At 40.0% G+C, this 14052-nt stretch overlaps 1 protein-coding gene and 1 long non-coding RNA gene across 7 annotated transcripts in view; one reads left to right on the forward strand and one right to left on the reverse strand.

The window, feature by feature from the left end:
• LOC127535669 (uncharacterized) overlaps positions 1 to 14052 on the reverse strand; it is a 140366-nt gene that overhangs the window by 88167 nt on the left and 38147 nt on the right. The window lies entirely within an intron of this gene.
• The window catches only part of ccdc142 (coiled-coil domain containing 142), a 45731-nt gene continuing 33071 nt past the window's right edge, over positions 1393 to 14052 (forward strand). For 3 of the 6 annotated variants that reach the window (XM_051954041.1, XM_022215863.2, XM_022215870.2), the window contains exons 1-6: positions 1421 to 1753; positions 4403 to 4482; positions 6593 to 6633; positions 8656 to 8701; positions 11344 to 11591; positions 13555 to 13779. Coding sequence is in view for 3 of the 6 variants with exons in the window: in XM_022215863.2 (XP_022071555.2) it covers positions 4422 to 4482; positions 6593 to 6633; positions 8656 to 8701; positions 11344 to 11591; positions 13555 to 13779 (621 nt within the window). In the remaining 3 variants the exon portion in view is untranslated. Of the gene's footprint in view, positions 1754 to 4402; positions 4483 to 6592; positions 6634 to 8655; positions 8702 to 11343; positions 11592 to 13554; positions 13780 to 14052 lie in introns of all 6 variants that reach the window. The other 3 variants (XM_051954039.1, XR_007944505.1, XM_022215867.2) reach the window with 3 other exon arrangements.

Here is a 14052-nt window from a genome sequence, read left to right on the forward strand (position 1 = left end):
GAGTTATTTCACATGTTCATAATTAGACAGTAACCATATGCTGAGGACTAACATCCCTCCACCAGAGAAGAGTGTCTGCAGACCCGGGGGCTGCACTGAGAGGGCTGTCTGCGTCTTCTAGGACTCTGGTGTTTGTTTCCTGCTGAGTTGATGCTAAGTGAAGTAGCAGCATTTATCACCATGGTGGAAGATGGCCATGACGTGAATACTTGTTTCATTATTAGTTTGTAGCGTTCAGAACATTTTTGTTTTAACTTAAAATTTCTTTCTTTTTTATTTGCACAGCTTTGTTGTGCAAATTAAAAACATCTTTTGGTAGGCCATCATATATGTGGTCTGTCTGTGCAGAAAAATCTTTCCTTACAGGAGGCTGAGCAGGTTTACTTCAGTGGTCTGCCTTACCATTAAAGGTAAGGGTGAAGGATGTTCTGTTTTTTTTTTTTTTTTTTTTTTTTAAAAGACGGACACAATGTGCTGATTTTCTTTAAACTATTTACTAATAGAGTTTTCACCTTAATTAAGGAGCATCAATGTTGGTGAATGTGTCCTTTTTAAGTGTTACCAGTATTTCTGTGAACCTCAGTGATAATGTGTGTCTTTCACTGACGTGGAGGAATTTCATAAGGCTGGAAAAAGTTGAAGAAAGGAGACACAATTCAGTTGGGAGGTGATGCTCATTTCAGACAGGAGAACAGTGGCATGAAATGTTAAAAATGTTTTGCCAGGATAAGAGGAGAAATTTGTACAGTTTATCAGATATGTGCTGTATTTATTTAAGCATGTTAATGTCAGTATGTGGTAGTGAGATAAGAGATTTCACTGTGGGAGTTATAGAGCTAATTTACCTTTGTGTTTAGCTTTTATTTTTATAGTGTTATTGTATAAAATAAATGTCTGCCTCCAGAGCTGCCCATGTTGCCTCTTCACAACCTTTCAGACTGTGCTGTTTGAGATCTAAACACCACAAAGGCCATTGCATATGATTCTGTTATTTACCTAATAATTACACGATTTGTCCAAATGCAAGTCTTAGCAACCAAGTTATGCTATTGTAGGTACTATTTGGGTTAAATTAAACCTTCATAATCTCAGGTAGGATATAAAGTTTGTGTGGAATACTCGGTGTGGTCCTAAATGTGCAGCCTCCACCTCTGTTGACAAACTTACTGGGGCTAAAATAAAGGACTTGTTGAATAAACCTTTAAAACTCTAAGTATTTGCGTGAAATCATCCTTTAAAATCGTAAGTTGTGCGTTTAAATTGTGTTCTTTAGTGATCATCTATTGTGGTAGCTGTCTTTAAAAAAACAAACTCTAAATGTGCAGTCTCTCCGCAGAACGTTGTGAGACAAGTGACGCAGGAGGCGCTATTTCCCAGACCAAAGATTCCATAACAACCAGGACGCTTCGCCCTGATTGGATGCAGCAGCATCCTATGTTTTCAGGCCTCCAGCAAATGCTATTTTAAACCATACTTCCGTGGGAGCATTGGATTAACAAGACCGTCTTACGAAAGGCGTAAGTCAGTATTAAGATACTTTGCTGTCCCTTCAGTGAAGGTATCCAATAAATATATCGGTAGCGGCAGCTGAAAAGCCGTTAGTTGGTGCCAAATGGCAAGTCCGCTGCTCCTGTTGGGGGTTTCCTTACTGCTAACAGGCTGACAAGCTAATAGTTTGTCTTGCATAAGCGAAGACAAGCGGTCAGAAACGTTCTGTTGCACAGAGATGCACGTCTGGACGCAGCTTCTAATTGTGAGTAAAATAATGCTATAAACTTGTTGAATTTCGCGCACAGATCTTTGTACCACACGAAAGGTAGCAACGCGCGCGTGTTTAGAGAATCCGCTTTAACAAAACCGAACTCTGGTGAAATGAACGTTGTGACTAGATTGGCGTTCTTGGAATCAGTGCCCCTTTTAGAAACGGAAACCATCCTGTCTGTCTCCAACTCCTGGAATATGTGTGGGCGTTTTATTTACTAACCTTTGCCATCCTGAGTGATTATGCAGTCGATCAGTTAATGTTACCAGCTCTGCGCCTACAACTTTAGTCAGGTGATGGGAAAGAAATCTCACAATGTGAGCTCAGGATATGCGGATTTTGTGACCTACAAGACAAACGTGTTCCTCGGTTTCAACTACGCCTCGGGTAGGTTTCTGACATGGGGTCAACGCATTTGGTTCACCTGGTTGTGCTTTTAAAGGACTCTGACAACCTGATGAGAAAATACTCTAAAACATACTTTGTTGGAAATCAGTTTAGTCCCACCAGTGCTTTAGTATCTTTTTCTTTTTTGGCTCCTTTTGTTATATGAATGTTTTCAGTCCTCATCTGTTACTTTTTCTGTACTTTAAATCGGGTTCTTTTAGCTCTTAATAGCTGTTAAATAATAGCTAAATAGTTTTCAGGCAATAGCAAATGTAGTCTACCTGTAAGAACTAGATATGAATGTGTAAAGACAGTATCTTTCAAGCTTTCTCCTCAGAGAACATGCTGCTGGATCATGGTTTTGGCAGATTTTCTTTATTCACATGTTCTCATCGTTTTTGTATGCTTGAACTACATCTGCCATATAATTGCATTGAAAAATACACATTTTTTCTTTGAAATATTTGACATACACCACAGGCCAGAGGTTTGGAAGCAAGATCAGATATGTACAAAAAAATTTGTTGGGATATGTTGCAACAAAATAAACTTGAATACTACATAGTCACTCATCAGAATACGTTTTTACCAAATCCCTCCTGTATAGCATGTACACGAGGCATTCGGTCCACACGTTTTTTAAGGTATGTGCCTGGAATCACATTCCAAACTTTCCTAAGTTCAGCATTGAGAGAGTGCTGATTTGTGGCACACACTTTTCTGACTGACCTATTAAGTTCATCCCACACAAGCTCAATTGGAGAGAGGTCTGGAGACTGAGGGAAAAACACCTTCCTCTTCTTTTTTAAGATAAAGTTTATTGATTCCACAGTGGGGAAAGTTCACCATTACAGCAGCTCCAAAAGAAAAAGTATAAAGGCAATACAATAATAAATAAAAAGAAAAACACTGTGGAAAATTGTGGAGAACATTATATACAGATGATTTTTTTTTTAAATTACTATGTGGAAGGATGGTATCAGTTATGGCACATAAGTAGGTTTGTAACCCTAATGGAGCTTGGAAGAATGCTTCGGGTCATTATCTTGCTGCAAAACAAACTTTCAACCCACAAGTCTTAGTCCAGATGAAACTGCATGCTGCTTGAGGATGGAGTGGTCCCGTTCCTTCTTCATGATACCCTTTACTTCAAACAAATGTCCTACTCTGTCACCTGCAAAGCGTCCCCATACCATGGCACTGCCACCTTCATGCTTTATTGTGGGTGCTGTGCATGCAATGGTTCTTACTGGTGACAATGATATGTTTATCTTTTGATATTGTAGTGATTTTCTTTGTTCCAGACCTTTTTCTATCATCATAGCTTCCACTTTCTTCTAGTCCCTTCAGGATGTAGTGAACTCCGTTGTTGGACACCATTGTTTTTCTCTTTCAGTGTATCCTTCTTTCCTCAATATACCAATCTGTGCTCTTGTTTCTGTACTCAGCTGTTTTTTTTTCGAGCCATTTCTGTGGTAGTTTGTCAGAGATAGGGACACAGTTGAGATTTATTGGGAATTTTGTATACAAACTCTCAAAAGTCAAAGAGTCAAAGTGAATAATGCAAACTGTGATTTATTACTTTTGCAATGAAATTGTGAGTCTTAGCTCTAAAACTAAGCCCTTCTTTTCTTTCGTTGAGATGTATTCAGCAACTGTTAACTTCAATGTATACCTTTGGGATAATGGTGCTTATCAATGAAAGCAAAGTCTGATCATGCAGTAAATACATACCAAGAATTCATACTGTTTTTTTAAGAAAGGCATTGTGAACAGAAACTTGAAGTTGCTTCCAAATGCTTGGCATGTATTGGCCTTGCTTCCAAACGTTTAACCTGTGGTGTATATAGTGAGATAAAATGGAAGATTTAGAGCATGTATCTCAACGTGGTACTTCTCAAAAAACACCTCCATAAATTTGCTGGTGTTCAGACAGCATGACTGTCATATTATGTCATCTACATACAGTTGAAAAAAGAAATAGAAGAGAAGGTCTTTTGGTGGTCTGGCTGCTGTTCAGGCATCACTCAAACAGTTTCATCAAGTCTGAAAAATAAAGTTCTTTTCAGAGGAATGTTCAGCTTTGACATTTGACATTATGGAGGTAGAAATTAGTTAACATAATCACAGACACACACTCACATGATTGTTCAACTTCAGAAAGGCCTTGGGGGATTCTGAAGCTATTCTGGGGGAATATCTTAATTGTTTTCTCTTCTCTACAATATTGTTTTCATGCTGTCCCATTCACAGGTTAGTTGCTTTGTATGGGATGGATCACAGCAACCCAGAGATACCGAAAAGTCCAGGTGGAGAACCAGATCTAGCCGCAGGTGACACACACACACACACACACACACACACACACACACACACACACACACACACACACACACACACACACACACACACACACACACACACACACACGTTTGTACTTCTATCTTAGTGAGGACATCCATAGGCGTAATGCATTTCCGAGAGCCTTACCCTAACCTTAACCATCACAACTGATCGCCTAACCCTAATCCTTACCCTAACCCTAACCAAACCTCAATTCATACCTGTTCTCTAAAAACAAGTCTTCACCCTCAAACATGGCTGTTTCAAAGTGAGGACCGGCCACAATGTCCTCACTTTGTAAAAATGTCCTCACTTTGATAGTTAAATGCAGAAAATGGTTCTCACCATGTAGCAAGTACAAGAACACACACACGCACACGCACGCACGCACGCTTTGAGCAAACAATTACATCATGTTGACATTACAATTTACCGTATTGACCCGACTATAAGACGACTCTGATTATAAAACGACCCCTATTTTTCAAATATTGTTTTGGGAAAATAAAAATATGTTGAAGACAATAAGGTTACTCATAAAACAACTTTTTATTGTGCAATTATCGTAGAAAACTCACACAGAGATAACATTCCATGTTACCGGTATTTAAGATCAAGAAATACGGCAGTACTACAGTATTTAATAAGAACTGTGTTCTTTTTCTCAAAATCTGAGGCTATGACTCGGTGAATAAGCAACAAATAAGTAGCCTCAAAGGTTTAATAACTGCATTAATGATATAAATAACTATATAACCATCTTTTTCAAGTTCTATTCAATTTCAAGAAAATTAACAATTCAGTCTAAAAAATGTTCTAGACGGCAACAAAACAGTAATGCAATACATTATTGATGTAATAACAGTGCATTAACCATCAATGTCAAGTGCTATTCAAGAACAGTAACAAGTCAGACTGTGAAAAACAACAGTGCAAAGTGACCTTTGGCTCATAGGTTTATCAGAATAGACTACAGTCCATTACTCACAGAGGTCTTCTGCCTCGCTGGGCTCACTGTCGCTCTCATCACTCCCCCCCTCATTCGTGGGCCCTGCCTCCTTCCACAGAACATCATCCTCGCTGCCATCCATTGCGTTGGAAACGCAGCACTTCTTGAAGCCGTTGATGATGCTCTCTGAGGAAACAGCATCCCATGCCTGTAGGATCCATTCACAGAGCAAACGTACAGCAGGCTTCTGGATCCTTCCAGTCGGTGTCAGTGCGTGATCTGCAGACAGGAGCCACTCTGTGTATCTCTTGCACAGGCTATCCTTAAATGGCTTGTTGACAACAACGTCAAGCATCTGTAGCTGGCTTGTCATCCCCCCTGGGATGATCACTAGTTCACTGTTCATAGAGCGTAGTTGCGTTTTGACAGGCTCAGTCAAGTGTCCATGAAAAGCGTCCAGCACCAGCATGCTTCTTATTTTTCTGAGCCAGTCCTGCTTCCTCCAGGATTGGATGACTTTCCTCCATCGGTCAGACCTTGAAAAAAATCATCCATGCTCTCATTTTTTCCAGTCTTGATTACTGCAACCCCATTTTATCGAGTATTCCGCAAAAATCCCTCTCCCACCTCCAACTGGTCCAGAATGCAGCAGCGAGGCTTCTTACTAGTTTTAACAAACTACATCACATCTTCCCTGTTCCAGCTTTCCTCCATTTGCTCCCTGTCCATTTTGGAATTAATTTGAAGATTTTACTGATCACTTATAAAGCCTTCCAGGGCTTTGCCCCTGGCTATATTTTATACATGCTAACCCTGTACGTCCCCTCGCACAGCCTTAGAGCTTCAGGTGGATCCCTCCTAGTTGTTCCAAAGTAGAGGGTGACCGGGCCCTCTCCATCAGGTCCCCTTGGCTTTGGAACGACCTGCCTGAGGAGATAAGGCTCGCTGAATCATTAAATTCTTTTAAATCACTTCTTTAAACCCACTTTGTAGACTTGCCTTTAAGTAAAGTTCTTTCATTTCTCTTTTCTCACTATGTTCTATCAGTCAAGGCACTTTGTGAATGGTCTTCTGAAAGATGCTATACAAATAAAGTTATTATAATATTATTATTATAATGATTTGGTGTTTTGTTTGTCTCTCTCTTTCAGACTGGGAAAATTCAGAGTCCTTCTGTCCTGAAAAGGAGCAGGTTAGTTTTTTCTGTACTGTCTGATTTTAGATCACTTTTAATTCCTTATAATTCCTGTAAAGAATAGTCTACAGTCCTTATCTGTGGCATATCCACAGTACATTGAACCATTTGGTCTCTTTAGAAGGTAACGCTGAAGTTTTTCTCCATCAGCCCGAATAATTATGCTACTGGTGCCGATTATTAGATGTTTAAATACTCTGAAGTAGAGTGTTTTTAATTCTGGCTAAATATTTATTTTTGCAAATAGATCACTATATTTGGGGACTATTAGGTGGAAAACACACTGAGATCACAGCATGAAGCATTGCCTATTAACATTATTCATCACCCTTGAAATTTTCCCCACTTTTACGTTTACAAAAAAGACCCTTTCTCATGAAAGTGAAAAAAGTTTTTTAAATGGAAAACAGGTGATTGCACAAGTATTCATCCCCTTCAAGTCAGAATTTAAAATGACTCATGTAATTTAGACAAGTGTGCAAGAAGTCAGACAGTTAATGAAGTAGAGGTCATCTTACTTCAATGAATATGTCTTGTGTGATGGTAGCACAAAAAAGTTGATATCTGGAAGGTCAAACTACTGTTTAATCAATACTTTTAGCTACTTTTAGCTACACTGTGATGGCAAAAGAACACTTCAAACAATTCAGTGAAAAGGTTATTGAAAAGCACAAATCATTGAACAGACACAAGAAAATTTCCAAGTCACTGAATATTACTTAAAGGACACCAAGACGCCTTCTTCTGAAATATTAACGAGCTTAAGCAAAATAACACTCTAAGCAAGATAATGACAGTGCATAAGTCAGGGGAAAATTTCAAAGTCACTGATTATCTGTTAGAGTACAGTTAAATCTGTCCTTAAGAAGTGTAAGAGGCACAGCCTAGAGCAGGCTGTCCCTGTAAACAGTGTGATGTGCAAGGAAGAGACTAGTGATGGTGGCCACCAAGATACCTATGACATCCAAATGAGTGACATGGTTTTGCAGCTTAGGGGGAAGACACTGTGTACACATCAACTGTTGTTCACCAATCAAAGCTTTATGGGGAAATTAAAAGAGATGATCAAAGTTGAAAAAAAGCTCGTATTAAATCTGGACTAGAGTTCACTAGATGGCATGTGGAAAACTCTTGCAAAGTGGAAGAAACTTCTTTGGTCTGTTGAGACCAGAATTGGGCATTTGGCCATCACACTGATGCTATGTTTACCCAACAGCACATAATTGCAAACACATTATTTCAAACACATCATCTCAACCGTGAAGCATAGGAGTGGCAGCATCACGATGTAGGCATGATGTTGGCAGTAGCCTGAAAGGGTTGCAAATGTAGAGAGTAAAGTATAGGGAGATCCTGGTGGACAACCTGATGCAGTAAGAGAGCTCAAACTTGGGCGAATATTTGTTTTTCAGTACCCCACTGACCTGAAGCATACACCTAGAACTACACAGAAACAAGGTGAATGTTCTGAAGTTTAATACAGTTGTGAATTTATGACTGGACTTAAAGGGCTGTTCACTCATGATCCTCATGTAACCTGACAGAGATTTAGCATTTTTGCATAGAAAAATCAGGGAATTGCAGTGTCCAGATGTGCAGGGCTGACAGACCTATCCACAACGGCACAATGCTGCAATTGCAACCAAAGGTGTATCTACTTTACAGTGACTTTCATTGGGGGAATACTTTTGCAGTCACTAATTTTTCATTTTATATTTGCAATACTTCTGTTTTCACTTCGACCCTAGGAATATATTTTTGTTTTGAGAATTAGGAAACATTACGCCAATTTACAAAAGTCTGGAACCTGCTTAATCCTAACTCTTATCTTTACCCTAACAACACTAACTTTAAGTTTTTAGTACTCCATAATTTTGCCTTGTAGGTTTGTGTCCTCATAGCATGAGTAATACACGCACACACGGACACACCTTTAGGAAACAGTCTTACCTGTAAGATAGTGGAGTGCTAAATATTGGGCAATAATTTTTAAAACATTTTTTCTCGTTTTTCATGCAGAAGAGATGCAGTTCTTGGACGGAGACAGAGGATGTAAGCATAAATGGTATGGCATATATATATATTTATATATGTGGTTCAGCAGCACATAAGACATGGCAAAGGCTGACATTTTTTTGTGTATTATGAGAGAAAAAGTATCCATCAGGACCCCTAAAATCCACTGTGTTTGTATACATGATTTCCAGTCTGAAATGATCCTACTTTGTCACTTCTGTGTAAAGACACTATACATGTAGTCCTGTGCAAAAGAGTCTGGCACTAATTAAATTAAGTAAACTGAGGATGCCACAGTTATTTTCTATATACACAAACTAATCACTTTCACACCTTTTTAAGGTACTCAACAGGTCAGTTGATCCGGTGTCTTGAAGAACTTGATATTTTTCTTTGGATTTATGCCAATCAGCCACAACATTAAAACTACATCTGTAACACTGTGGAGGTTCCTCTTGCGTCATCCATCCATTTTTTTCTGCTTATCCGAGTCTTCTTATTTGGATAATATGCCTTAAAATGTTCCAAGTTTTGTTGTTCTCATCTTTGTGTCATCTAAAAACTGCTGTTAAAAAGGCTTAGTGTTATAATGGTATTATGTATTTGCAGACTTTACTGGATTGAATGTTTGAATGCTCCGTTTTCTTTTCTTGATACATTTTGACAGTAATTTCTGCATCTTATTTGCACTGTACTCTGCCTATTGTTAAGCTATCCGTCACAGTTAGTTCAACTATCACCATTCTGTTGCAATTGTAAATCCTGGGCAATTCTATCACAAATGTCACAATAAGAATCAATCAATCAATCAAAGTTTGTTTGTATAGCCCTTTACAACAGCCCAAAGGGTGACCAAAATGCTTCACAGTAAAACAATAAAAAAGAATTCATAACTTCATGATATACTAGTGGTAAAGTAATAATTAGAACATCAGTTATTTAAGAAAGTGAAAATGTAATGTGGTCTAGACTCATTGCATGCAAAGTGCAATGTTTCAAGCCTTTTTTGTTTTAATTTTGGTGATTATAGTTTACAGCTTATAAAAATCAGAAATCCAGTCTCTGAAAATATGAGTAAATTGCTATTCAGACAATATAAATACAGCGTATCCCTTGCTCTAGTTCAGTGCACACAATCACAGTCATGGGGAAGACATCTGACTTGAAAGTTGTCCAAAAGATGATCATTGACACCGTCCACAGGAAGAGTAGGTCACAGAAGGTCATTGCTGAAAAGCAAAAAGGGTGACAGCACACTTTAGGGGATCTTCAAAAAAAGTAAATTCAAGAACTTTAGAAATCATCACAAGGATTGAAGATTGCGACAGTGCATCAGGAACTGCCAAGCACAGATGTTTACAGACAGGGGCCTACAACTGTCTCATCCGTAATGTCAAGCCCTCCTGAAGCAGAGATGTCTAAAGTGTCTTACCTCGGCTGAGGAGAAAAGATACTGGACTGTTGCTCAGTGGTCCAAGGACCTCTTTTCAGGTAAAAGCAAATCTATAATTTTATTTTCAAATCAAGGTTCTAGAGTCTGGAGGAAGAGTGGAGAGCCACAGAATCCAAAGTGTTTGAAGTCCAACGTCAAGATTCTGCAGTCTGTGATGATTTGTGATGTCACCTGCTGATGTTGGTCCCCTGTTTTTTATCAAGGCCAAAGTCATCAGAGTTGTCTACCAGGAGATTTTAGAGCACTTTATGCCTCCATTTGCTGACAAGCCTTATCGAGATGCATTTTTCCCCCCAGGACTTAGCACCTGCCCACAGAGGCAAAACTGCCACCCAGTGGTTTGCTGACCATCATGGTACTATGCTTGATTGATCAGCTGACTCACCTGACCTGAACCCCAGTGAGAATCTATGGTGGATTGTCAAGAGAAAAATGAGAAACACCCGACCCAAAAATACAAATGAGTTGAAGACTGTTACGAAAGCTACCCTGACTGCAGTAACACCTCAGCAGTGCCATAATCTACATGCTGGGTTGCATTAATGCAGTAATTCATTGTAAAGGAGTCCCAGAGTTCGCAGTTCATAAATAAATAAATTAACTTTGCAGAAGTGGGACATTTCTGTATTGTAAATCCTATTTTCAGAAATTGACCTTAGGAAGTATTCTAACAATGTCAGACATTAGACTTATGCTTTTCATGAGCTATAAGCCATCCATTATTTATGCACTGCTTAATCCTCTTTAGGGTCACAGGGCAGGGCTGGAGTCTATCCCAGCTGACTCGGGCAAAGGCAGGGGACACCCTGGACAGGTCACCAGTCTGTCACAGGGCTACATATACAGACACACAATCACACTCACATTCACACCTACGGACAATTTAGAGTAACCAATTAACCTCAGCATATTTTTGGACTGTGGGAGGAAGCCGGAGTACCCGGAGAAAACCCACGCATGCACAGGGAGAACATGCAAACTCCATGCAGAAAGATCCCGGGAAAGTTGGGACGCAAACTAGGGATCTTCTTGCTGCAAGGCGAAAGTGCTAACCACTACTCCACTGTGCAGCCAAGCGATACGAGCCATAATCGTCAAAGTCGAACAAAACAGTGAACGCATGGACCAAACCTGTCATCTGTCAACAATCCAGATTGGTAGTCCTTGTGTAATCATGAGGGAAACTTGCTTTCTTGGCATACTTTCTAACGTTGAATGTATCTCCTTTCTCCTTTCAGGTTACTTGTCACAGAGCTCCATCTCCCGTTCCTTGCAGCGAGCTGAGGTTTTGCTGAAGAACACCTTTAATCCCGGTTTGAAATGGCTGTTTCATGGTCACAGTGAAGATGAGGAAGAGGAAAATTTTGTTGTCGCTTACAACCTGGTATCCCGTTCCTCTGCACGTCTCCTGCGTCTTCAACAAGCTCTTCTTACCATGTCACCCCAATGGCAGCTAGTGGGTGGAGCACAGATGGCGTCTCCCCAGGTGAGTTTCAGCAATTGCAGAGAAAAATGAAACTAGGAAGATGTAATAATTCTCTGTGGAAAACTTGAGAACACACTTGGCCTAAGAAGTTAGTGTTGCCCTGTGCAGCAGTGATAATGTCCCTTACGTGTTTCTGCTGCAACAAGTCCTCAAATTCATACGACCGCATAGGTCGTTTGCACCGTGCACCGGAATACGACCTATGCGGTCGTATGATCGTTTGCGCCCCTACGGGGAAAACGAACACATTACGGGATTTAATTCGCGAAACGACTTTTCCGTCGCGAAACAGCTTTTTTCTCACTTTTGCAACACCGGTTTAGGGTTATGGTTATGGTTAAGGTTAGGGTTAGGGACAGGGATAGTGTTAGATAAAAGTTTGTTCAAGGTGACGTTTCAGCTGACACACCGGAGTGTCGATATTTACTCAACCGCTAGAGGTCGGAAACATCAAAACGTAACATGCAGTCGTAATACGGGCGTGTACAGACTACCTATGTGGTCGCTTTTGAGGACAGGCTGGTTTGCCAATGCTGACTACTCTTACTGGGAAATTCCTTCTGTTAGAAGATGTTGAAAGTTAAGGTTTTCTTGCTATACTGCATTTTTTAAATGAACTCACAACATTTCAATAGGGTTCTGAATTAGACTTTTTTCCTTGACACAACCCTCCTTTTTTCTTGTTGAACCATTCCTTTGGTGAATTTGCTCGTCATTATCCAGTTGAAATGTCCACATCAAGTTCACCTTCAGCTTTCAGACAGGTAGCCTCACAGTATCTTCAAGCCCTCTTTGATATGATTCAAAATTCTTAGTTGAACCAATAACTCTAAGCTGCCCTGTCCCTGAGGCAGTAAAGCAACCTCAAAGTATCTGTGTGAGGTTCTTCTCCTCAAAAGCTTCCATATATTGTTACATCCTGGCGTAAAACTGTAACAAAACAGGGAGACAGTGACAGAGTAAAATATATTCATTTTAGGACCTCTGGGTATGGAGGAAAACCATGCCATGGTCACAAGAGTAAAGTTCTTCAATCTAAACTGTCAAACTTTGCATCGCTTAGCACCAACTCCAAGATCACTGCTAAGTTGAAAAAAACAACTAACACTAACATAGCAGAGGAGAATACAGCTTTGGAAATGAACAACCCTATGCCTACAGAGGAGGCAAGTAATGCATCTGTAGCTATACTAGCAGCTATCAACAGCATGAAAGCGGAATTTTCCACCAGATTTGACGGAATACTGGTGAGTAAAGACATTACTGACTGTGCAGAGGAAGTCACACAGGCAGAAACTAGGATCACTACAACTGCAGACAACATCACAATGCTCCAAGCTAAAGGCGTATCTCTTGAAGGAACAAATAAATATTTGGAGGACTAAAGCCTCGACATGGAGGCAAGGTCATGGCACTCCAACTTAAGACTGCTCAGTTTACCTTAGGGAGTAGAGGACTAAGATTTGTGCACTTTTCTGGAGAGCTGCATACCTGAGACACTGGAACTATCTCTGCATCGCACTAGACTGACGATAGAGAGGACACCTAGGGTTGGCTAAAGAAGAGAGACCAACACTTCACCCAGGACGCCGATAATGAAATTCCTGAACTACAGAGTTTACGAAACAATAGTAAGAACAACCAAGATGAAAAAAAAAAAAAAAAAAAAAAAATATATATATATATATATATATATATGAAACACGATTAGTGTAATCATCATTACTAATTGAAATTAATCCACAGCAGCCCTGCAATTAATCTGATTCAAAATTATAATCATTTGACAGCACTAGTTGTTGGCAAAGAACAAAAGAAAAAATTAGTGTATGTTGTATATCATTGTGACTGAATCCATTCTCCCTCTTCACCAACCGACCTCCACCCCCCACACACACCTCCCCCCTCCACCTCCCACCCCACCCCAACTCACCCCACACCTATGCTGCCTCCACCCGATCAGGCCTGTGTTAAAGGCCTTCCAGGTGAAGGTGGTGTTCTCTTCCTTCCCTCTTCCTGCTGCCTGCAGGGACAATACAGAGCTCTGTGGACGCTCCTGAATCAGCGATCCTCACTGGTCTTCATACATGAGTACAGCAGAAGGGCTCGCCTAGCAGCAGCATACATAGCCAGAGTGAGACATCTGTTGGAGCATCAGCTGAAGAACTCACACCTGACACCAAACCAGGTTAGGATAAACTGGAGGAACAGTTCGAGTGTTTTTGCAAGCAAGAAATACAAAATGAACATTAAATGAAAGTACTGTGTAATGTGTAATAATAATACATTTTATTTAATGCCGCCTTTCAAAGCATCCCAGGACACCATACAAAGTGAACAGAGTTAAAAGACATTCAAATAGACAATATAAAACTTTAAGATGTAAACAATTTCAAAGAAGGAAATTTAGCAGTTTTGAAACAACAGAAGGAGAAGGAGGAATGGAAGTCAAAGTGAGTAG

The sequence above is a fragment of the Acanthochromis polyacanthus genome, chromosome 10, assembly GCF_021347895.1.
Source record: "Acanthochromis polyacanthus isolate Apoly-LR-REF ecotype Palm Island chromosome 10, KAUST_Apoly_ChrSc, whole genome shotgun sequence".
In the NCBI taxonomy this organism is placed as follows: domain Eukaryota; kingdom Metazoa; phylum Chordata; class Actinopteri; family Pomacentridae; genus Acanthochromis; species Acanthochromis polyacanthus.